The sequence below is a fragment of the Salvelinus namaycush genome, chromosome 14 (assembly GCF_016432855.1).
Source record: "Salvelinus namaycush isolate Seneca chromosome 14, SaNama_1.0, whole genome shotgun sequence".
NCBI classification, from domain to species: Eukaryota; Metazoa; Chordata; class Actinopteri; order Salmoniformes; family Salmonidae; genus Salvelinus; species Salvelinus namaycush.
In genome coordinates, this window is record NC_052320.1 from 8467592 (window position 1) to 8491101 (window position 23510).

Sequence of the window (23510 nt, forward strand, 5' to 3'; positions counted from 1 at the left end):
TTAAGTCAACATGATTAGGCAACTTCTCAGTTCAAGTCAAATTCAGACAGTTTAGTCTATAAAGACTAGAGTTGGCAAAAAAATGAAACAGGCTTTTGAAATGTAGGATATTTCATACAGAGCAGTTCAAAGAGTCAAAGGAATCCAATACTTTGGCATGACATGATTTTATGCTAATTACCTGCAACGCGGGTAGTAGCAGCCAATCAGAGAGCAGCATGCAAATGTTAAAGACAGGTGCGAGAGGGATATAAGGAAACCAAAATATTTTTAGAGATGAAGCCTACCTGTCACTGACATGCGCGTTAACCTAAAGACAAGGACTTAACAGATACAAAAAAAGTTTCTCATTAATCTTATCAGACCTTTATGGTATTTGAACAACACTTTGAGATATTGTTTTCAGAGTGGAGCTTGTATCTGAAGAGTTTATCATTTTAATATGCGGCAATATTGAATTATTGGAATCATTTCTAGAATAAATTGTTCTTCGGTTGCCTACATTCTTCTGTGATAGTGAGATAGAGAACTACAATCCTGTCTATCTATACTATAGACGTTTGTAGAGATACATATAGTATGGATGTAGATCTAGTACATTTGGAGTCCAGTCTATGGGTTGGTAAGAAACGTTACCGGGCAGCCCTTACCGACTGGCACCTCAACTGGACTGAGCTCGATAAGAAGAACCGTGATAAGACCGGTGAGTCCCTTTTATAATTTTATCCATCACTTTCGTCGTGCATGGCATCTGTTGACCCCCTCTCTTTCTAATTGTAGACATTTCATTATATACATTACTTTTAAATACACTTTCATGTAGGCTCATATAGGATTTAGATAGGATTTTATCTTAGGTTGCCTAGTAATAACTGCATAACAATCTCATTCACTCTTAGAATAAAGTAAATAAAAAGAAGATATGGTAGTCATTCAATCACACTGGCATCACACAGCATGCATGTTGTTTTGAGTAGAGTGAATGTGTGCTATGTACCACTAATAGAATGTCACCAAACCTGTCTTGCAGACAGCATGTAAGTGGAAACTGATGTAAATAGGCTACATGCTAGTGGTAAAATGTGAAGACTTATTTCAACCATTATTAAATGAAATTTTATCCATTCTGTAAAGTTAGTAGGCTAGTAAGTAGTGTGTGTTTCAGAGAAATTGGTATAAAAATACAAATTATTATAGGTACACTGTATTTCACTCATGAAGAATGTCCCTTTTCCTCTAAAGGTGAATAACAAGTTATACAGCACTAACATGAAACACTAGAAAACACACACACACACACACACACACACACACACACACACACACACACACACACACACACACACACACACACCCTATCCGATGTGCCCTTTAATTAATAGCCACATGAGCTCAATATAAGCAAAATATTTACCAGTTTGTGTGTGTGTGTCTGTGTAGCCTCGTTAACACCTTGCTATAACATGTGAGTTTGGTGTGCTGATCAATTTGGCCCAATCACTATCTGACCAAGGCTTGTCACATCTACACATTGTATTATAATGTGTCTCTTACGTGTCCACTGTGTCCTCATTGTGACCATATTAGATGGTTCCTCCCTGTATGCAATCTGTTAATTGATATCCAGACACGATGTGTGCCTGACTACCTCTGGAGGTGGTAAGGAAGATCTGATCACAATCAGATCACAATGTGTCTTTTAATCATCTACATCTGTTTAAAAATGTGAGCACAATCAGAATGTGGACACGATCAGGACAAAGGATGCATGTTATCACCAGGTATAAACAGGGCTTATGTAATACAAGTTTCAATGTCATACTGTGCCTGTGGGATCCTAGTTTCAGTACCAGTGTCGGAGGTTGTTGCTGTGGAGGAGGGGCATGTGGAGGTTCTGCCCCAGAGGTCAGTTTCTGAAGACACAGACAGAGACTTCACAGGTGAGTTATGTTACTGCCCTAAGGTCAGGCACACAGTCTCTGGTAACAGACGCAGCGAGGGATTTAGATCTGGGAGCCGAGATTAGACACAACACCAAATCAAACAAAAGCCATTTCCTGGTGTCTCCTCCTCCCTCCCCCCCTCCCTCGCTCCCTCCCTCCCTGTGTCCTGTTCTGCAGTGTTCTATGTGAAGCGTAGCAGCAGCGGTAGTTCCTATGGGTTGCTATGGCGCCTGGGCAGGACCCAGTTCAGCTGTCCCAGCAGAGACGTCAGAGACCAGTGGATGACCCAGCTGAGGATTGCCCTCAAAACACACAGTAAGGATAACTTCACTTGTCCTGAGATAAGATGTCAATTATATGTAAATGTATTTATTCCCTTAGGGTCAAAAGGCAATGCAAGAACACATCCTCCAGTATTGTTTTTAGATTTATTTATTTTTAATCACAAAAGTAGTGCAATTCCAACCCCCCCCCCCATCTGTTGTTTTCCATGGATCCACTCTGTCTCCACTCTTCTTTTGATATGCTCTTTTGATCAGTCTATCCTCCTCTCCTCTCTCAGGCCCCTCTCGTCCTCACAGGTTGTTGGTGTTCATCAACCCGTTCGGAGGAAAGAAACAAGGGAGGCAGATCTATCACTCTCTAGTGGCCCCACTGTTTGAGCTGGCAGGGGTCAGCTCTCATGTTGTAGGTGAGACCCGTGTGAAACAATAGTGATGCAGAAAATCCTGTGACGTATTGACAAACCTATAGAACTGGTAGTTAAGTTTGTTTTTCGGGGCTTGTCAGTAGCAGGCTAATTAACATTGTGTGGTGATATTGGCGTGACACGTGATTATGCTCATAATTACATGGTCTATTGCTATATAATAACATGGTATGTTGCTGTATTATAACATGGTCTATTGCTGTATTATAACATGGTCTATTACTGTATTATAACATGGTCTGTTGCTGTATTATGACATGGTCTGTTGCTGTATTATGACATGGTCTGTTGCTGTATTATGACATGGTCTATTGCTGTATTATGACATGGTCTATTGCTGTATTATGACATGGTCTATTGCTGTAATTCTAATAGTAAAACAAATTCTGTTTTGTTTTTGTCATTCAGTGACAGAGCTGTATTATGACATGGTCTGTTGCTGTATTATGACATGGTCTATTGCTGTATTATGACATGGTCTATTGCTGTATTATGACATGGTCTATTGCTGTAATTCTAATAGTAAAACAAATTCTGCTTTGTTTTTGTCATTCAGTGACAGAGCGGGCCAACCAGGCGAGAGACCACATACTGAAGAAAGACCTGACTGGTTTCGATGGGTATGTCAGACATTTCAATGTTGTCATGTTAACAGCAACACTATGGCAGCCAATTACGAAATGCTACCCTATTCACCCCTTTTGATGAGGGCTCTGGTCAAAAGTAGTAAGGCCCATAGGACTCTGTTCAAAAGAAGTGCACTATATAGGGAGTATTGAGTAGTGCACTACATTTCAGGTTTAGCCTGGGATTGGGTTTCACGACATCACTGTTTGTTTATGTTTGTCCCTACCTCAGTGTGGTATGTGTGGGCGGGGATGGAATGTTCAGTGAGCTGCTGCACGGTGTGATTGGCCGAACACAGCAGGAGGCGGGGCTATCGGAGCATGACCCCTCCCTACAGTCATGTGACCTTCACATTGGCATCATTCCTGCAGGTGAGACATATAATTGATAAAGAATTAAATGCATTTGGTTGACCTCAGAAGTCCTTCCGCAAAGAAAGTGAACGTTCCCTGATGTTCTCTTCGCGGCCCTTCTGAAATTTTGAGAAGGAGGGAGGACACAAGGATTGGAGAAAAGACTTAAAGATTCACCCTGACTATATAGTTGCATCTGATATGAGACTGATATGAGTCTGTGTGTTCTCTCCTCAGGCTCCACAGACTGCGTGTGTTTTGCCACTGTGGGAGTCAACGACCCAGTGACCTCTGCTCTGCACATTATCATTGGTGAGATATGATCATAAATTAAAAACACATTTAATAACAAATAATACATATTAGATTACATTGTACTTGACTTTGTTATCTGGTGTAGCTTAAACTTAAATATTTAGCCAATATCTTTAGCCACTGAGGAAGCAGGTAGCCTAGCGGTTAAGCATTGAGCCAGTAACTGGAAGGTTGCCGGTTCGAATCCCCGAGCAGACTAGTTGAAAAATCTATCGATGTGCCCTTAATCAAGGCACTTAACCTTAATTGCTCCTGTTACTCGCTCTGCATAAGAGCGTCTGCTAAATTGTAAAAAGCATCACTTTACAGGAGCCACAAGCAGCAACTTTAGTCATAAGCAGCATCATTATTTCACAAGGGCAGAATTGTGAAGTTAATGTCAATATTCAAAATCATGATCTAAACCTTCCTTGTCCTCCACATTCTGACAACCCATTGCAGGAGACTCTCAGCCTCTGGACGTGTGTTCTGTCCACCACCACTCGTCTCTGGTGCGTTACTCTGTGTCTCTGGTAGGATACGGGTTCTATGGAGACGTGCTGGCTGAAAGTGAGAGACATCGCTGGATGGGGCCTCTCAGATATGACTATTCAGGTATGGAACGAAAAATTCAAGCAATAATAGACGAGAAGGTGTGCATTATTGTGATTATTGGCATAATGTGATGCAGTCACTATGTATGAGGCGATGCTGAGTACCATCAGCTTCACATGGTCTAATATTGCAGACATACAGTACCAGTCAAAAGTTTGGACACACATACTCATTCAAGGGTTTAAATAAATAAAAATATGACTATATTTACTATATTGTAGAATAATAGTGAAGACATCAAAACTATGAAATAACACATATGGAATCATGTAGTAACCAAAAATGTGTTAAACAAATAAAAATATATTTGAGATTTGAGATTCTTCAAAGTAGCCACCCTTTGCCTTGATCACAATTTTGCACACTCTTGGCATTCTCTCAACCAGCTTCACCTGGCATGCTTTTCCAACAGTCTTGAAGGAGTTACCATATATGCTCAGCACTTGTTGGCTGCTTTTCCTTCACTCTGCTGTCCAACTCATCCCAAACCATCTTAAATCGGGTTGAGGTCTGGTGATTGTAGAGGCCAGGTCATCTGATGCAGCACTTCATCACTCTCCTTCTTGGTCAAATAGCCCTTACCTCCAGGCTGTGTGTGTTGGGTCATTGTCCTGTTGAAAAAGAAATGACAGTCCCACTAAGCGCAAACCAGATGGGATGGCGTATAGCTGCGGTAGCCCATGCTGTGGTAGCCATGCTGGTTACATGTGCCTTCAATTCTAAATAAATCACTGACAGTGTCACCAGCAAAGCACCCCCACACCATCACACCTCCTCTATGCTTCACGGTGGGAACCACACATGCGAAGATCATTCATTCACCTACTCTGCATCTCACAAAGACACGGTGGTTGGAACCAAAATCTCAAATTTGGATTAATCAAATCAAAGTTTATTTGTCACGTGCAATGAAATGCTTACTTACAGGCTCTAACCAATAGTGCAAAAATGTATTAGGTGAACAATAGGTAAGTAAAGAAATAAAAACAGTAAAAAGACAGTGAAAAATAGTAGCGAGGCTATATACAGACACCAGTTAGTCAGGCTGATTGAGGTAGTATGTACATGTAGATATGGTTAAAGTGACTATGCATATATGATGAACAGTAGCAGTAGCGTAAAGAGGGGTTGGTGGGTGGTGGGTGGCGGGTGGCAGGACACAATGCAGATAGCCTGGTTAGCCAATGTGTGGGAGCACTGGTTGGTCGGGCCAATTGAGGTAGTATGTACATATGTACATGAATGTATATAGTTAAAGTGACTATGCATATATGATAAACAGAGGGTAGCAGCAGCGTAAAAGAGGGGCTGGGGAGGGGGGGGGGCACACAATGCAAATAGTCCGGGTAGCCATTTGATTACCTGTTCAGGAGTCTTACGGCTTGGGGGTAAAAACGGTTGAGAAGCCTTTTGGTCCTAGACTTGGCACTCCGGTACCGCTTGCCATGTGGTAGTAGAGAGAACAGTCTATGACTGGGGTGGCTGGGGTCTTTGACAATTTTTAGGGCCTTCCTCTGACACCGCCTGGTGTAGAGGTCCTGGATGGCAAGCAGCTTAGCCCCAGTGATGTACTGGGCCGTACGCACTACCCTCTGTAGTGCCTTGCGGTCGGAGGCCGAGCAATTGCCGTACCAGGCAGTGATGCAACCAGTCAGGATGCTCTCGATGTTGCAGCTGTATAACCTTTTGAGGATCTGAGGATCCATGCCAAATCTTTTTAGTTTCTTGGGGGGTAAGAGGCTTTGTCGTGCCCTCTACACGACTGTATTAGTGTGTTTGGACCATTCTAGTTTGTTGGTGATGTGGACACCAAGGAACATGAAGCTCTCAACCTGCTCCACTACAGCCCCGTTGATGAGAATGGGGGCGTGCTCGGTTCTCCTTTTCCTGTAGTCCACAATCATCTTCTTAGTCTTGGTTACGTTGAGGGATAGGTTGTTATTCTGGCACCACCCGGCCAGGTCTCTGACCTCCTCCCTGTCTCGTCGTTGTCGGTGATCAGGGTTACCACTGTTGTGTCTGCGAACTTAATGATGCTGTTGGAGTCGTGCCTGGCCATGCAGTCGTGGGTGAACAGGGAGTACAGGAGGGGACTGAGCACGCACCCCTGGGGGGCTCCAGTGTTGAGGATCAGCGTGGCAGATGTGTTGCTACCTACCCTCACCGCCTGGGAGTGGCCTGTCAGGAAGTCCAGGATCCAGTTGTAGAGGGAGGTGTTTAGTCCCAGGATTCTTAGCTTAGTGATGAGCTTTGAGGGTACTATGGTGTTGAACGCTGAGCTGTTGTCAATGAATAGCATTCTCACATAAGTGTTCCTTTTGTCCAGGTGGGAAAGGGCAGTGTGGAGTGCAATAAAGATTGCATCATCTGTGGATCTGTTTGGGCGGTTTGCAAATTGGAGTGGGTCTAGGGTTTCTGGGATAATGGTGTTGATGTGAGCCATTACCAGCCTTTCAAAGCACTTCATGGCTACGGACGTGAGTGCTACAGGTCTGTAGTCATTTAGGCAGGTGGCCTTTGTGTTCTTGGGCACAGGGACTATGGTGGTCTGCTTGAAACATGTTGGTATTACAGACTCAATCAGGGACATGTTGAAAATGTCAGTGAAGACACTTGCCAGTTGGTCAGCACATGCCCGGAGCACACTTCCTGGTAATCTGTCTGGCCCCGCAGCCTTGTGTATGTGGACCTGTTTAAAGGTCTTACTCACATTGGCTACAGAGAGCGTGATCACACAGTCGTCCAGAACAGTTGATGCTCTCATGCATGCCTCAGTGTTGCTTGCCTTGAAGCGAGCATAGAAGTGATTTAGCTCGTCTGGTAGGCTTGTGTCACTGGGCAGCTCGCGGCTGTGCTTCCCTTTGTAGTCTGTAATGGTTTGCAGGCCCTGCCACATAAGACGAGCGTCGGAGCCGGTGTAGTATGATTCAATCTTAGCCCTGTATTGACGCGTTGCCTGTTTGATGGTTCGTCGCAGGGCATATCAAATCAAATGTATTTATATAGCCCTTCGTACATCAGCTGATATCTCAAAGTGCTGTACAGAAACCCAGCCTAAAACCCCAAACAGCAAGCAATGCAGGTGTAGAAGCACGGTGGCTAGGAAAAACTCCCTAGAAAGGCCAAAACCTAGGAAGAAACCTAGAGAGGAACCAGGCTATGAGAGGTGGCCAGTCCTCTTCTGGGTGTGCCGGGTGTTGATTATAACAGAACATGGCCAAGATGTTCAAATGTTCATAAATGACCAGCATGGTCAAATAATAATAATCACAGTAGTTATCGAGGGTGCAGCAAGTCAGCACCTCAGGAGTAAATTTCAGTTGGATTTTCATAGCCGATCATTAAGAGTATCTCTACCACTCCTGCGGTCTCTAGAGAGTTGAAAACAGCAGGTCTGGGACAGGTAGCACGTCCGGTGAACAGGTCAGGGTTCCATAGCCGCAGGCAGAACAGTTGAAACTGGAGCAGCAGCACGGCCAGGTGGACTGGGGACAGCAAGGAGTCATCATGCCAGGTAGTCCTGACGCATGGTCCTAGGGCTCAGGTCCCCCGAGAGAGAGAAAGAGAGAGAGAATTAGAGAGAGCATATTTAAATTCACACAGGACACCGGATAAGACAGGAGAAGTACTCCAGATATAACAAACTGACCCTAGCCCCCCGACACATAAACTACTGCAGCATAAATACTGGAGGCTGAGACAGGAGGGGTCAGGAGACACTGTGGCCCCATCCGATGATACCCCCGGACAGGGCCAAACAGGAAGGATATAACCCCACCCACTTTGCCAAAGCACAGCCCCCACACCACTAGAGGGATATCTTCAACCACCAACTTACCATCCTCAGACAAGGCCGGGTATAGCCCACAAAGATCTCCGCCACGGCACAACCCAAGGGGGGGCGCCAACCCAGACAGGAAGATCACGTCAGTGACTCAACCCACTCAAGTGACGGCATGAAAGAGCACCAGTAAGCCAGTGACTCAGCCCCTGTAATAGGGTTAGAGGCAGAGAATCCCAGTGGAGAGAGGGGAACCGGCCAGGCAGAGACAGCAAGGGCGGTTCGTTGCTCCAGAGCCTTTCTGTTCACCTTCACACTCCTGGGCCAGACTACACTCAATCATGTGACCTACTGAAGAGATGAGTCTTCAGTAAAGACTTAAAGGTTGAGACCGAGTCTGCGTCTCTCACATGGGTAGGCAGACCATTCCATAAAAATGGAGATCTATAGGAGAAAGCCCTGCCTCCAGCTGTTTGCTTAGAAATTCTAGGGACAATTAGGAGGCCTGCGTCTTGTGACCGTAGCGTACGTGTAGGTATGTACGGCAGGACCAACTCGGAAAGATAGGTAGGAGCAAGCCCATGTAACGCTTTATAGGTTAACAGTAAAACCTTGAAAGCAGCCCTTGCCTTAACAGGAAGCCAGTGTAGGGAAGCTAGCACTGGAGTAATATGATCAAATTTCTTGGTTCTAGTCAGGATTCTAGCAGCCGTATTTAGCACTAACTGAAGTTTATTTAGTGCTTTATCCGGGTAGCCGGAAAGTAGAGCATTGCAGTAGTCTAACCTAGAAGTAACAAAAGCATGGATTAATTTTTCTGCATCAGTTTTGGATGGAAAATTTCTGATTTTTGCAATGTTACATAGATGGAAAAAAGCTGTCCTTGAAACAGTCTTGATATGTTTGTCAAAAGAGAGATCAGGGTCCAGAGTAACGCCGAGGTCCTTCACAGTTTCATTTGAGACGACTTTACAACCATCAAGATTAATTGTCAGATTCAACAGAAGATCTCTTTGTTTCTTGGGACCTAGAACAAGCATCTCTTGTAGCAGGATTTCTTGTAAGCTTCCGGGTTAGAGTCCCGCACCTTGAAAGCGGCAGCTCTACCCTTTAGCTCAGTGCGAATGTTGCCTGTAATCCATGGCTTCCGGTTGGGGTATGTACGTACAGTCACCGTGGGGACGACGTCCTTGAAGAACTTATTGATAAAGCCAGTGATTGATGTGGTGTACTCCTCAATGCCATCGTAAGAATCCCGGAACATGTTCCAGTCTGTGATAGCAAAACAGTCCTGTAGTTTAGCATCTGCTTCATCTGACCACTTTTTTATAGACCGAGTCACTGGTGCTTCCTGCTTTAATTTCCGCTTGTAAGCAGGATTTAGGAGGACAGAGTTGTGGTCGGATTTACCAAATGGAGGGCGAGGGAGAGCTCTGTACGCGTCTCTGTGTGCGGAGTACAGGTGCTCTAGAATTTTTCCCCCTCAGGTTGCACATTTAACATGTTGATAGAAATTTGGTAGAACTGATTTAAGTTTCCCTGCATTAAAGACTCCGGCCACTAGGAGCGCCGCCTCTGGGTGATTGGTTTCCTGTTTGCTTATTTCCTTATACAGCTGACTGAGTGCGGTCTTAGTGCCAGCATCTGTCTGTGGTGGTAAATAAACAGCCACGAAAAGTATAGCTGAAAACTCTCTAGGCAAGTAGTGTTGCCTGCAATTTATCACAATATACTCTACTTCAGGCGAGCAAAATCTAGAGACTTCCTTAGATTTCGTGCACCAGCTGTTGTTTACAAATATGCACAGACTGCCCCCCCCCTCGTCTTACCGGAGTGTGCTGTTCTATCTTGCCGGTGCAGCGTATATCCCGCTAGCTGAATATCCATGTCGTCATTCAGCCACGATTCTGTGAAACATAGGATATTACAGTTTTTGATATCCCGTTGGTATGATATTTGTGATCGTACCTCGTCTAATTTATTGTCCAATGATTGCATGATGGCGAGTAATATTGACGGTAACGGCAGCTTTCCCACTTGCCTTCTGCGGGTCCTCACGAGGCACCCCGCTCTGTGTCCTCTGTACCTGTGTTTCTTCCTCTTGCAAATAACGGGGATGTTAGCCCTGTCGGGTGTTTGGAGAATGTCCTGTACTTTATTATTTTTTAATTTCACCTTTATTTAACCAGGTAGGCTAGTTGAGAACAAGTTCTCATTTACAACTGCGACCTGGCCAAGATAAAGCAAAGCAGTGCGACAGAAAGAACAACACAGAGTTACATGGAATAAACAAGCGTACAGTCAATAACACAATAAAAAAATTAAAAAGTCTATATACAGTGTGTGCACATGGCATGAGGAGGTATGGCAATAATTAGGCCATAGTTGCAAAGTAATTACAATTTAGCCTAGTCACACTGGAGTGATAGATGAGCAGATGATGATGAGCAGATGATGGTGTGTAAGTAGTGATACTGGTGTGCAAAAGAGCAGCAAAGTAAATAAAAACAATATGGGGATGAGGTAGGTAGATTGGGTGGGCTATTTACAGATGGACTATGTACAGCTGCAGCGATCGGTTAGCTGCTCTGACAGTTGATGCTTAAAGTTAGTGAGGGAGATATGTCTCCAGCTTCAGCGATTTTTGCAATTCGTTCCAGTCACTGGCAGCAGAGAACTGGAAGGAAAGGCGGCCAAAGGAGGTGTTGGCTTTGGGGATGACCAGTGAGATATACCTGCTGGAGCGCGTGCTACGGGTGGGTGTTGTTATCGTGACCGGTGAGCTGAGATAAGGCGGAGCTTTACCTAGCATAGACTTGTAGATGACCTGGAGCCAGTGGGTCTGGCGACGAATATGTAGTGAGGGCCAGCCAACTAGAGCATACAGGTCGCAGCATAAGGCGCTCTGGTAACAAAACGGATGGCACTGTGATAGACTGCATCCAATTCGCTGAATAGAGTATTGGAAGCTATTTTGTAGATGACATCGCCGAAGTCGAGGATCGGTAGGATAGTCAGTTTTACTAGGGTACGTTGGGCGGCGTGAGTGAAGGAGGCTTTGTTGCGAAATAGAAAGCCGATTCTAGATTTGATTTTGGATTGGAGATGTTTGATATGAGTCTGGAAGGAGAGTTTACAGTCTCGCCAGACACCTAGGTATTTGTAGTTGTCCACGTATTCTAGGTCAGAACCGTCCAGAGTAGTGATGCTAGTCGGGCGGGCGGGTGTGGACAGCGAACGATTGAAAAGCATGCATTTGGTTTTGCTAGCGTTTAAGAACAGTTGGAGGCCACGGAAGGAGTGTTGTATGGCATTGAAGCTCGTTTGGATGTTAGTTAACACAGTGTCCAAAGAAGGGCCAGAGGTATACAGAATGGTGTCGTCTGCGTAGAGGTGGATCAGGGAATCACCCGCAGCAAGAGCAACATCGTTGATATATACAGAGAAAAGAGTCGGCCCGAGAATTGAACCCTGTGGTACCCCCATAGAGACTGCCAGAGGTCTGGACAACAGGCTCTCCGATTTTACACACTGAACTCTATCTGCGAAGTAGTTGGTGAACCAGGCGAGGCAGTCATTTGAGAAATCAAGGCTATTGAGTCTGCCAATAAGAATACGGTGATTGACAGAGTCGAAAGCCTTGGCCAGGTCGATGAAGACGGCTGCACAGTATTGTCTTTTATCGATGGCGGTTATGATATTGTTTAGTACCTTGAGCGTGGCTGAGGTGCACCCGTGACCAGCTCGGAAACCGGATTGCACAGCGGAGAAGGTACGGTGGGATTCGAAATGGTCAGTGATCTGTTTATTAACTTGGCTTTCAAAGACTTTAGAAAGGCAGGGCAGGATGGATATAGGTCTGTAACAGTTTGGGTCTAGAGTGTCACCCCCTTTGAAGAGGGGGATGACCGCTGCAGCTTTCCAACCTTAGGGATCTCAGACGAAATGAAAGAGAGGTTGAACAGACTGGTAATAGGGGTTGCAACAATGGCGGCGGATAATTTTAGAAAGAGAGGGTCCAGATTTGTCTAGCCCAGCTGATTTGTAGGGGTCCAGGTTTTGCAGCTCTTTCAGAACATCTGCGATCTGGATTTGGGTGAAGGAGAAGCTGGGGAGGCTCGGGCAAGTAGCTGTTGGCCGGGGTAGCCAGGAGGAAAGCATAGCCAGCAGTAGAGAAATGCCTATTGAAATGTTCAATTATCATGGATTTATCGGTGGTGACCGTGTCGCCTAGCCTCAGTGCAGTGGGCAGCTGGGAGGAGGTGCTCTTGTTCTCCATGGACTTTACAGTGTCCCAAAACTTTTTGGAGTTAGAGCTACAGGATGCAAATTTCTGTTTGAAAAAGCTAGCCTTTGCTTTCCTGACTGACTGTGTGTTGAAGAACACAGAACACAGTCGAGCTTGTTGAAGAAAAATCTTTGTCTAATCCAAGGTGAGTGATCGCTGTCCTGATATCCAGAAGCTCTTTTTTGCCGTAAGATATGGTTGCAGAAACATTATGTACAAAAGAAGTTACAAATAACATGAAAAAAAAACACATAATAGCACAATTGGTTGGGCGCCCGTAAAACTGCTGCCATTTCTTCCGGTGCCATTTTTATATATCAGACCAAAGGACATATTTCCACCGGTCTAATGTCCATTGCTCGTGTTTCTTGGCCCAAGCAAGTCTCGTCTTCTTATTGGTGTCCTTTAGTAGTGGTTTCTTTGCAGCAATTCAGCCACAATGGTTTTTGCAACTGCACTTGAAGAAACTTAAAACTTCTTGAAATTTTCCGGATTAAGACATGAAGGTCAGTCAAAGTAATGATGGACTGTCGTTTCTCTTTGCTTATTCGAGCTGTTCTTGCCATAATATGGACTTGGTCTTTTACCAAATAGGGCTATCTTCTGTATACCACCCCTACCTTGGCACAACACAACTGATTGGCTCAAGCGCATTAAGAAGGAAAGAAATTCCACAAATTAACTTTTAACAAGGCACACCTGTCAATTGAAATTAATTGCAGGTGACTACATCATGAAGCTGGTTTAATTTATTATTATTTAAACATTTTAACTAGGCAGGTCAGTTAAGAACAAATTCTTATTTACAATGACAGCCTACCCCGGCCAAACCTGGGCCAATTGTGCGCCTCCCTAGGGGACTCCCAATCACGCCGAGATGTGATATAGCCTGGTTGAGAGAATACCAAGAGTATACAAAGCTGAGCATCTCAAATATAAAATATATTTTTATTTGTTAAACACTTTTTTGGTTACTACATGATTCCATATGTGTTATTTCATAGTTTTGATGTCTTCACTAGTAAAAAATAAAGAAAAACCCTGGAATGAGTAGGTGTCCAAACTTTTGACTAGTACTGTATGTCATAGACGGGGCCTCTCAGATTATGACTACTCAGGTATACTGTATATGAAATGCCTCATGGCCTAAAGCAGAGGCTATTACATTATTACAATATTTCTTAAACACTGTCTGCTAGACCAAGGTGAAGGTCAGAGGATAACGCCAGAATTAAACAGCTAATTTAATTTAGAAATGAGAATACATGTTACGTCCGTCGTCGGATTGAGACCAAAGCGCAGCGTGGAAAGTGTTCATCGTACTTTATTAGAATGAACACCAAAACAACAAAGGAAAAAACAAACGTAAAGTTCTGCAGGGCTATACAGCAACTGTGCAAAAACAACATCCCACAAACTAGGGTGGAAAAACAGGCTGCCTAAGTATGATTCCCAATCAGAGATAATGATAGACAGCTGCCTCTGATTGGGAACCATACCCGGCCAACAAAGAAATAGAAAACTAGAATGCCCACCCAAATCACACCCTGACCTAACCAAATAGAGAAATAAAAAGGCTCTCTAAGGTCAGGGCGTGACAATACAACTAATTTAATAGGATGGCCACAATGTATGATATCTATATTTACAGTGCATTCAGAAAGTTCAGACCCCTTCCCTTTTAAACATTTTGTTACATTACAGCCTTATTCTAAAATTGATTAAAATATATATTTTTCCTCATCAATCTACACACAATACTCCTAATGACAAAGTGAAAACCGTTTTTTAGAAATATAGAAAAATCAGAAATACCTTATTTACATAAGTATTTTGACCCTTTGCTATGAGACTCGAAATTGAGCTCAGGTGCATCCTGTTTCCATTGAGATGTTTCTACAACTTGATTGGAGTCCACCTGTGGTAAATTCAATTGATTGAACATGATTTGGAAAGGCACACACCAGTGCATGTCAGAGCAAAAACCAAGCCATGAGGTTGAAGGAATTGTCCACAGAGCTCCAAGACAGGATTGTCTTGGAGATGGGAGAACTTTCCAGAAGGACAATTATCTCTGCAGTACTCCACCAATCAGGCCTTTATGGTAGAGTGGCCAAACGGAAGCCACTCATCAATAAAAGGCACATGACAGCCCGCTTGGAGTTTGCCAAAAGGCACCTAAAGGACTCGCAGACCATGAGAAACAAGATTCTCTGTTCTGATGAAACCAAGATATAACTCTTTAGCCTGAATGCCAAGCATCACTTCTGGAGGAAACCTGGTACCATCCCAACGGTGAAGGATGGTGGTGGCAGCATCATGCTGTGGGGATGTTTTTCAGCGGCAGGGACTGGGAGTCTACTCAGGATCAAGGGAAATATGAACTGAACAAAGTACGGAGAGATCATTGATGAAAACCTGCTCCAAAGCGCTCAGGACCTCAGACTGGGGAGAAGGTTCACCTTCCAACAGGACGACAACCCTAAGCACACAGCCAAGACAACACAGGAATGGCTTCCTGACAAGTCTCTGAATGTCCTTGAGTGGCCCAGCCAGAGCCCGGACTTGAACTCGATCGAACATCTCTGGAGAGACCTGAAAATAGCTGTGCAGCGACGCTCCCCATCCAGCCTGACAGAGTTTGAGAGGATCTGCAGAGAAGAATGGGAGAAACTCCCCAAATACAGGTGTGCCAAGATTGCAGCGTCATACCCAAGAAGACTTGTAATCATTGCCAAAGGTCCTTCAACAAAGTACTGAGTAAAGGGTCTGAATACTTTTGTAAATGTGATATTGAAGTTTTTTTTGCTTTGTCATTATGAGGGATTATGTGTAGATCGATGAGGGGAAAAAACAATTTAATCCATTTTAGAATAAGGCTTGTAACGTAAGTCAGCGGTTCTGAATGCACTGTATATGTACAGTACCAATCAAAAGTTTGGACAAACCTACTCATTCCATTTTTTTTATTTTTTTTTATTTTCTACATTGTAGAATAATAGTGAAGACATCAAAGCTATGAAATAACACATATGGAATCATGTAGTAGCTTCATGAGGTAGTCACCTGGAATTTCAATGAACAGGTGTGCCTCGTTAAAAGTGAATTTGTGGAATTAATTTTCTTCTTAATGCATTTTGAGCCAATCAGTTGTGTTGTGACATGGTAGGGGTTGTATACAGATAGCCCTATTTGGTAAAAGACCAAATCCAAATTATGTCAAGAACAGTTCAAAAAGCAAAGAGAAACAAGTCCATCATTACTTCAAGACATGAAGGTCAGTCAATCCTGAAAATTTCAAGAACTTTGAAAGTTTCTTCAAGTGCAGTCGCAAAAACCATCAAGCTCTATGATGAAACTGTCTCTCATGAGGACCGCCATAGGAAAGGAAGACCCAGAGTTACCTCTGCTGCAGAGGATAAGTTCATTAGAGTTACCACCCTCAGAAATTGCAGCCCAAATAAATGCTTCAGAGTTCAAGTAACAGACACATCTCAACATCAACTGTTCAGAGGAGACTGTGTGAATCAGTCCTTCATGGTCGTATTGATGCAAAGAAACCACTACTAAAGGACACCAATAAGGAGGCTTGTTTGGGCCAAGAAACACGAGCAATGTACATTAGACCGGTCCAAATTTGAGATTTTTTGGTTCCAATCGCCTTGTCTTTGTAAGACGCAGAGTAGGTGAACGGATGATCTCCGCCAGTGTGGTTCCCACCGTGAAGCATGGAGGAGGTGGTGTGATGGTGCTTTGCTGGTGACACTGTTGGTGATTTATTTAGAATTCAAGGCTCAATTAACCAACATGGCAACCACAGCATTCTGCAGCAATACACAATCCCATGTGGTTTGCACTTAGTGGGACTATCAGTTGTTTTTCAACAGCACAATGACCCAACACACCTCCAGGCTGTGTAAGCTCTATTTGACCAAGAAGGAGAGTCATGGAGTGCTGCATCAGATGACCTGACCTCAACCCAATTGAGATGGTTTGGGATGAGTTGGACCGTAGATTGAAGGAAAAGCAACAAGTGGTCAGTGCATGTGGGAACTCCTTCAAGACTGTTGGAAAAACATTCCAGGTGAAGCTGGTTGAGAGAATGCCAAGAGTGTGCAAAGCTGTCATCAAGGCATAGGTTGGCTACTTTGAAGAATCTAAAATCTAAAATATATTTTGATTTGTTTAACACTTTTGTGGTTACTACATGATGCCATGTGTTATTTCATAGTTTTGATGTCTTCACTATTATTCTACTATGTATAAAATCCTCGTCTTTACTTGTTACAGAAAGGAACTAATACATACGTACTAGCACATGCTCCTCTAAAAATAGTAAAAATAAAGAAAACCCTTGAATGAGTAGGTGTGTCCAAACTTTTGACTGGTACTGTATATAGCTACATATATATCTACAGATCTGTGAAAAGGTATTTGCCCCCTCTCAGTGATCCAGGTCCTGACTGAGGCTGAAAAGCATCCCCATCACACTACCACCACCACCATGCTTGACCGTTGGTATAAGGGTCTTACTGTGGAATGCAGTGTTTGGTTTTCGCCAGGCATAATGGGATCCATGTAGTCCAAAAAGTTATACTTTTGACTCATCTGTCCATAGAACATTCTTCCAGGAGTCTTGATGATCATCCAGGTGATTTTTGGCAAACTTGAGTCAACTTGCTGGACGAAATGGGTCCCATTATGTCTGGCGAAAACCAAACACTGCATTCCACAGTAAGAACCCCGTACCAATGGTCAGCATGGTAGTATGATGGTGTGGGGAGGCTTTGCTGCCTCAGGACCTGGATGACTTGCCTTAATAGAAAGGGGGGGGGGGGGGGGGGGGGGCACCGTTGTGTGTCACTCACTACATATCATAAGCTCTAAGAAGTAAATCATGTCTATAATGACAACATGCATCATGACAGAACATTCAAATATAGTGTTGCATACCAGTTAGAGTGAGAGGTAGTGAGGATAGAGCTTCTCTGTGTTTACAGTATGAGTCAGAGCCATACAGATGTAGGATCTTAATTTGTACACCCTGTTGCAGGAGAACTTTAAACTTGTAGCTTCTGAAGTTTGTTATTTCCACTGACATTTCATGATTTTATTTTCCCTTCTGAAAAATGTATCAACCCCTACAAAAATGTCAATTAATTATAATCCACATAATAATTCACATTTCCTGTTGCTGCAGGATTATTTTCCTGGTGAAGCAAATTGGCTCAAAGTACATACATCTGTAGGATGGTTGCTAACCCTCTCCCGCCCTCTCTTCCCCCAGGTGCTATGGTGTACCTGAGTAACAGGAGCTATGCAGGCCTAGTTCAGTACCTACCAGCAGACCCCCAGCTCTCCAACCCCAGGGACAACACACGCTGCCTCTCTGGGTAGCAACTAACTATATTTCTCAGAGAATAAAAACACTCACTCACTGCCTGGTACACTGATCCAAAACAAGGCTTATCCAGGGAAGAAAGGAAGGATGGTCCTCCTCTTTACTTGTTACAGAGAGGAACTAATACATACGTACTAGCACATGCTCCTCTAAATGTTGTGATTGACAGTGTGTTCTTAACCACATAATGATAAGCTTAGCATTAACAACTCACTGAAGCTAACAGAGGGACTTCTCATACCATTACCTGTCTCAAATGTAAGGTCCTGATAGGAACAGTTGCCCTAGATATCATCACCTCAACCGTTCCATTGGGAGAAAGTGTTCTGGCTACTTTAGGTCATCAGAAGGCTATAGCGACATGACCTCAATTTCCCCTGGGGAAGAACCTCAGCCTCAGTCAATTCCTCCTGCAACAGAGACCCAGGTGTCGTGTGTACTCCTGTACCTTAAGGAGGGCGGATTCCATGCCAACCTAGGGCAACCTGATCTGAACGAAAGGAGAGACAGCACCTCCTGGTCTGTGAAAGCAGACTGTAAGCCTACCTGGGTGAAAGACTGTACCCAATCTATTTTGTCTGAAATGACTAAGAACTGCCCCGCGGTCTGTAAGGGAGGGTAAGGAACTGGGAGATGCTACATATAAAAGGACGCTGGTATCTTTGAAAGACTGTACCTGTCTTTAGTCTGTGATCGATAGCCAGCCCAAGGGTCTGTGAGGGAGGGTAACATGACGATACACATATGAATGGAATGCATGGCTATCAGGAACAGGTGCTGTTGTTACACCACTGGAATGTATCAGTATGTTATACCTATGTCACGTGTAAAAAAAAGAGCAATCGTTTGTAATGTGTGTATGTGCGGTGTTCCAGGTGCAGTGTGTGTTCTAAGAGCACAGAGAGACTGTTCCCCCACTCTCCAGATGCTAGTTCCAACTACATCTCCCACTTCAGTCAGTTCAGCAGCAACTCAGAGGGTAAGTCTATAAAAACACGCAGTCTACACAGACTCTACAGTCTACACACATCCTATGTAACGCAATTCCATGAACCACGCTTGGGTGATGAGTAACTTGAGACTGGAAGAGACTGGAAGACTTATGTTAGCTCCTAGAGTTAATGCCTGGGCTTTAGCTCAGTGGGCTAACTATTGTGGCATGCAGGAGAGCAGGGCTCAAACCCTGGTCGGTCACAGAACTTCCTCTGCTCTCTCTGCCTCGTGCTGCAGGTGATTGGGTGAGTGTAGACGGCCGGTTCAAGGCTGTGTCCCTCACCTGTATGTCCAGCTCCTGTCCTCGCAGTCCCCTGGGGCTGTCCCCCTCAGCACACCTGGCCGATGGGACAGGTGACCTCATCATTGTACGGGACACACACCCCCTAGGGTTCCTCACCTTCCTACACAGACACACCAGCACACAGGACCAGGTAACTCTAACCCTAACCCAGTGCCAGGTAACTCTAACCTGGTGCCAGGTAACTCTAACCTGGTGCCAGGTAACTCTAACCTGGTGCCAGGTAACTCTAACCTGGTGCCAGGTAACTGACCCGGTGCCAGGTAACTCTAACCTGGTGCCAGGTAACTCTAACCCTAACCCAGTGCCAGGTAACTCTAACCTGGTGCCAGGTAACTCTAACCTGGTGCCAGGTAACTCTAACCTGGTGCCAGGTAACTCTAACCCTAACCCAGTGCCAGGTAACTCTAACCTGGTGCCAGGTAACTGACCAAGTGCCAGGTAACTCTAACCCTAACCCAGTGCCAGGTAACTCTAACCTGGTGCCAGGTAACTCTAACCTGGTGCCAGGTAACTGACCCAGTGCCAGGTAACTCTAACCCTAACCCAGTGCCAGGTAACTCTAACCTGGTGCCAGGTAACTGACCCAGTGCCAGGTAACTCTAACCCTAACCCAGTGCCAGGTAACTCTAACCTGGTGCCAGGTAACTGACCCAGTGCCAGGTAACTCTAACCTGGTGCCAGGTAACTGACCCAGTGCCAGGTAACTGACCCAGTGCCAGGTAACTAACCCAGTGCCAGGTAACTCTAACCTGGTGCCAGGTAACTCTAACCTGGTGCCAGATCATTTTAATTCTAACCAACCTGAACCTAGGACTATGTAGGTACAACCTCCACAAGTACTGTAGCCTGGATAATAGGCCAAATTCTGAAGCCATATTGCTTGTTAGATCGCTATCATATCATGTGGACTGGCATGCCACGTTCCAAGTATAACAGTATGGAAATATCTGTGGTCTGAGAAAGACAGGAACAATTGCTGATGGAGTAACATCTAGCTGCAGCACTAAAAGGCCTAAAATAAACATATTGTGATGAAAGGAAAAAGTTGCTACTGTATTTGATTGATAGTTTTTTGATGGTCACTTAATGCATCTTCCCTTCTAAGTTTGACCTGCCCTTCGTGGATGTCCACCGTGTGAAGGCAGTACGTTTCTCTCTCCCACCCGGAGAAAAGGGGGCTGAGGATGAAGAGAGGGAGACAGTAAATGGTGGAGGGATGGCGGAAGAGGGGGAGAGAACAAGCCAGAGCGGTTCCCAACATCACCTGGTAGAAAGAGGAGAGGAGCGAGGGATGGCGAATGACAGGAAGAAAGACTTGTGTGGCCTGTGCTGCAGTAAGCCTCCTTCAGTGTCTGTGTGGAACTGTGACGGAGAAATACTTCCTCACACTGAGATCCTCTGCAGGTAAGAGACATCTTATCACATGATGGAAATCAATACTTACCTGACAGAGTTTCATTGTACATTTAGTGCTCTGCTTCAGGCCCAACCTGAAGCCTCTAGTAATCTTTTCATACTACTGAGCTGAGCCAAGCTGTACTGCTCTAGCCTAGTTACGCATTCACCATCATTGCTGAAATCGTACTGGAAAGGAGAAATAAAATATTTGAGCCAGCACAGGAGTTAGACTTAGCATGATAGTATGATGTGTCCATGCTGCATTTTCCTACTCTGTCCTCATCTGCCTTGTTGTCCTGTCCTGTCCCTCCCTCCCTCCATTCTTCCCTTCCCTTCCCTTCCCTTCCCTTCCCTTCCCTTCCCTTCCCTCCCTCCCTCCCTCCCTCCTTCCCTCCCTCCATTCTTCCTTCCCTCCCTCCTTCCCTCCCTCCCTCCCTCCCAGGGTTCATGGTCAGCTGGTGCGTTTGTATGCCCGGGGCATGGAGGACGGATCAGCCACGCCCACCAGGAAGTGAACTGTGTTAGGGTCCGTTCACACTACTGACTGAGGGAGGCCATGGTAGGGTCCGTTCACACTACTGACTGAGGGTGGCCGTGGTAGGGTACGTTCACACTACTGACTGAGGGTGGCCGTGGTAGGGTCCGTTCACACTACTGACTGAGGGAGGCCGTGGTAGGGTCCGTTCACACTACTGACTGAGGGTGGCCGTGGTAGGGTACGTTCACACTACTGACTGAGGGTGGCCGTGGTAGGGTCCGTTCACACTACTGACTGAGGGAGGCCGTGGTAGGGTCCGGTCACACTACTGACTGTGGGAGGCCGTAGTAGGGTCCGTTCACACTACTGACTGAGGGAGGCCGTGGGTTCACACTACTGACTGAGGGAGGCCGTGGTAGGGTCCGTTCACACTACTGACTGAGGGAGGCCGTGGTAGGGTCCGTTCACACTACTGACTGAGGGAGGCCATGGTAGGGTCCGTTCACACTACTGACTGAGGGAGGCCGTGGTAGGGTCCGTTCACACTACTGACTGAGGGAGGCCGTGGGTTCACACTACTGACTGAGGGTGGCCGTGGTAGGGTCCGTTCACACTACTGACTGAGGGAGGCCGTGGGTTCACACTACTGACTGTGGGAGGCCGTAGTAGGGTCCGTTCACACTACTGACTGAGGGAGGCCGTGGGTTCACACTACTGACTGAGGGAGGCCGTGGTAGGGTCCGTTCACACTACTGACTGAGGGAGGCCGTGGGTTCACACTACTGACTGTGCGAGGCCGTAGTAGGGTCCGTTCACACTACTGACTGAGGGAGGTCGTGGTAGGGTCCGTTCACACTACTGACTGAGGGAGGCCGTGGGTTCACACTACTGACTGTGGGAGGCCGTAGTAGGGTCCGTTCACACTACTGACTGAGGGAGGCCGTGGGTTCACACTACTGACTGAGGGAGGCCGTGGTAGGGTCCCGTTCACACTACTGACTGAGGGTGGCCGTGGTAGGATCCGTTCACACTACTGACTGAGGGTGGCCGTGGTAGGATCCGTTCACACTACTGACTGAGGGAGGCCGTGGTAGGGTCCGTTCACACTACTGACTGAGGGAGGCCGTGGTAGGGTCCGTTCACACTACTGACTGACGGAGGCCGTGGTAGGGTCCGTTCACACTACTTCCAGAGAAAAAAAATGCCAGAAAAGAAAACATGATTCTAATCAATAATTCTGCCAGCTAGGACCAATGAAATGGCTCTCTCTCTGGTGTAGTTTTTTTATAGAGTGAACGGAGCCTTACTGTGATACTGAGATGTATCACAACTGAAGAAGGCTGTATTACTGTACGAACCTCATGTCGGCTCAATGACAACGTATCAGTTAGTGGGATGTCTGTGGAAATACTTATTTTTCTGACCTGTGACTATCAACAGAATAACCAACAGAGCCTTACATTTTACATACCTCATTTAATGGCTACTGTAACTAACAGTAGGGTCATCATACAAGTTAGTGGGACAATGGTCATGAATGATGTGTGACTGAACGTAACAATACCCAAAAGAGCCTTCCAATTCACTTCATCTGCTTTCTCTCTTAACCAAATCATTCCTGAATATTTTGACAAGTCTTTAGATGGAGGTTTGAGGTAATTCAAGGAATGTACACTGAGTGTTCAAAACATTAAGAACACCTGCACTTTTCATGACAGGTGAATCCAGGTGAAAGATATGATCCCTTATTGATGTCACTTGTTAAATCCACTTAAAATCAGTGTAGGTGAAGGTTAGGTTAAAGAAGGACTTTTAAGCCTTGAGACAAATGAGACATGGATTGTGTGTGTGCCATTCAGAGGGTGAATGGGCAAGACAAAAGATGTAAGTGCCTTTGAACAGGGTATGGTAGTAGGTCCTAGTTTGTGTCAAGAACTGCAACGCTGCTGAGTTTTTCACGCAGTTTCCCGAGTGTATAAAGAATGTTCCACCACCCAAAGGACATCCAGCCAACTTGACACAACTGTGGGAAGCATTGGAGTCAACATGGGCCAGTATCCCTGTGGAACACTTTAGCCACCTTGAAGAGTCCATGCCCTGACCAATTGAGGCTGTTCTGAGGGAAAAAGGGGGGGGGGGGGGGGGGGGGGGGGGGGGGTGCGCAACTCAATATTAGGAAGGTGTTCTTAATGTTTTGTTTTACACCCAATATATCATATTTTCTACAAACAATGATACAGCTTGATATGACTTGTTGCCACTAGCTTATGGTATTTTCACCTATAAATGTGTATGTTTATTTCAGCTACTGATTTGCATTTCTGAA

The 23510-nt window shown here is 45.2% G+C and overlaps 1 protein-coding gene across 1 annotated transcript; it reads left to right on the forward strand.

Moving 5' to 3' along the window:
- The first annotated feature begins 579 nt into the window (after window positions 1-579).
- LOC120059591 (ceramide kinase-like) lies at window positions 580-22948 on the forward strand. Its single transcript, XM_039008723.1, has 13 exons — window positions 580-703; window positions 1842-1940; window positions 2121-2258; window positions 2506-2634; window positions 3209-3272; window positions 3511-3650; window positions 3870-3944; window positions 4389-4541; window positions 17898-18003; window positions 18887-18990; window positions 19242-19438; window positions 20414-20712; window positions 21149-22948. The coding sequence occupies exons 1-13, from the start codon at window positions 580-582 to the stop codon at window positions 21219-21221; spliced, it is 1701 nt and encodes a 566-aa protein (XP_038864651.1). The 3' UTR covers window positions 21222-22948.
- Window positions 22949-23510: the final 562 nt, after the last annotated feature.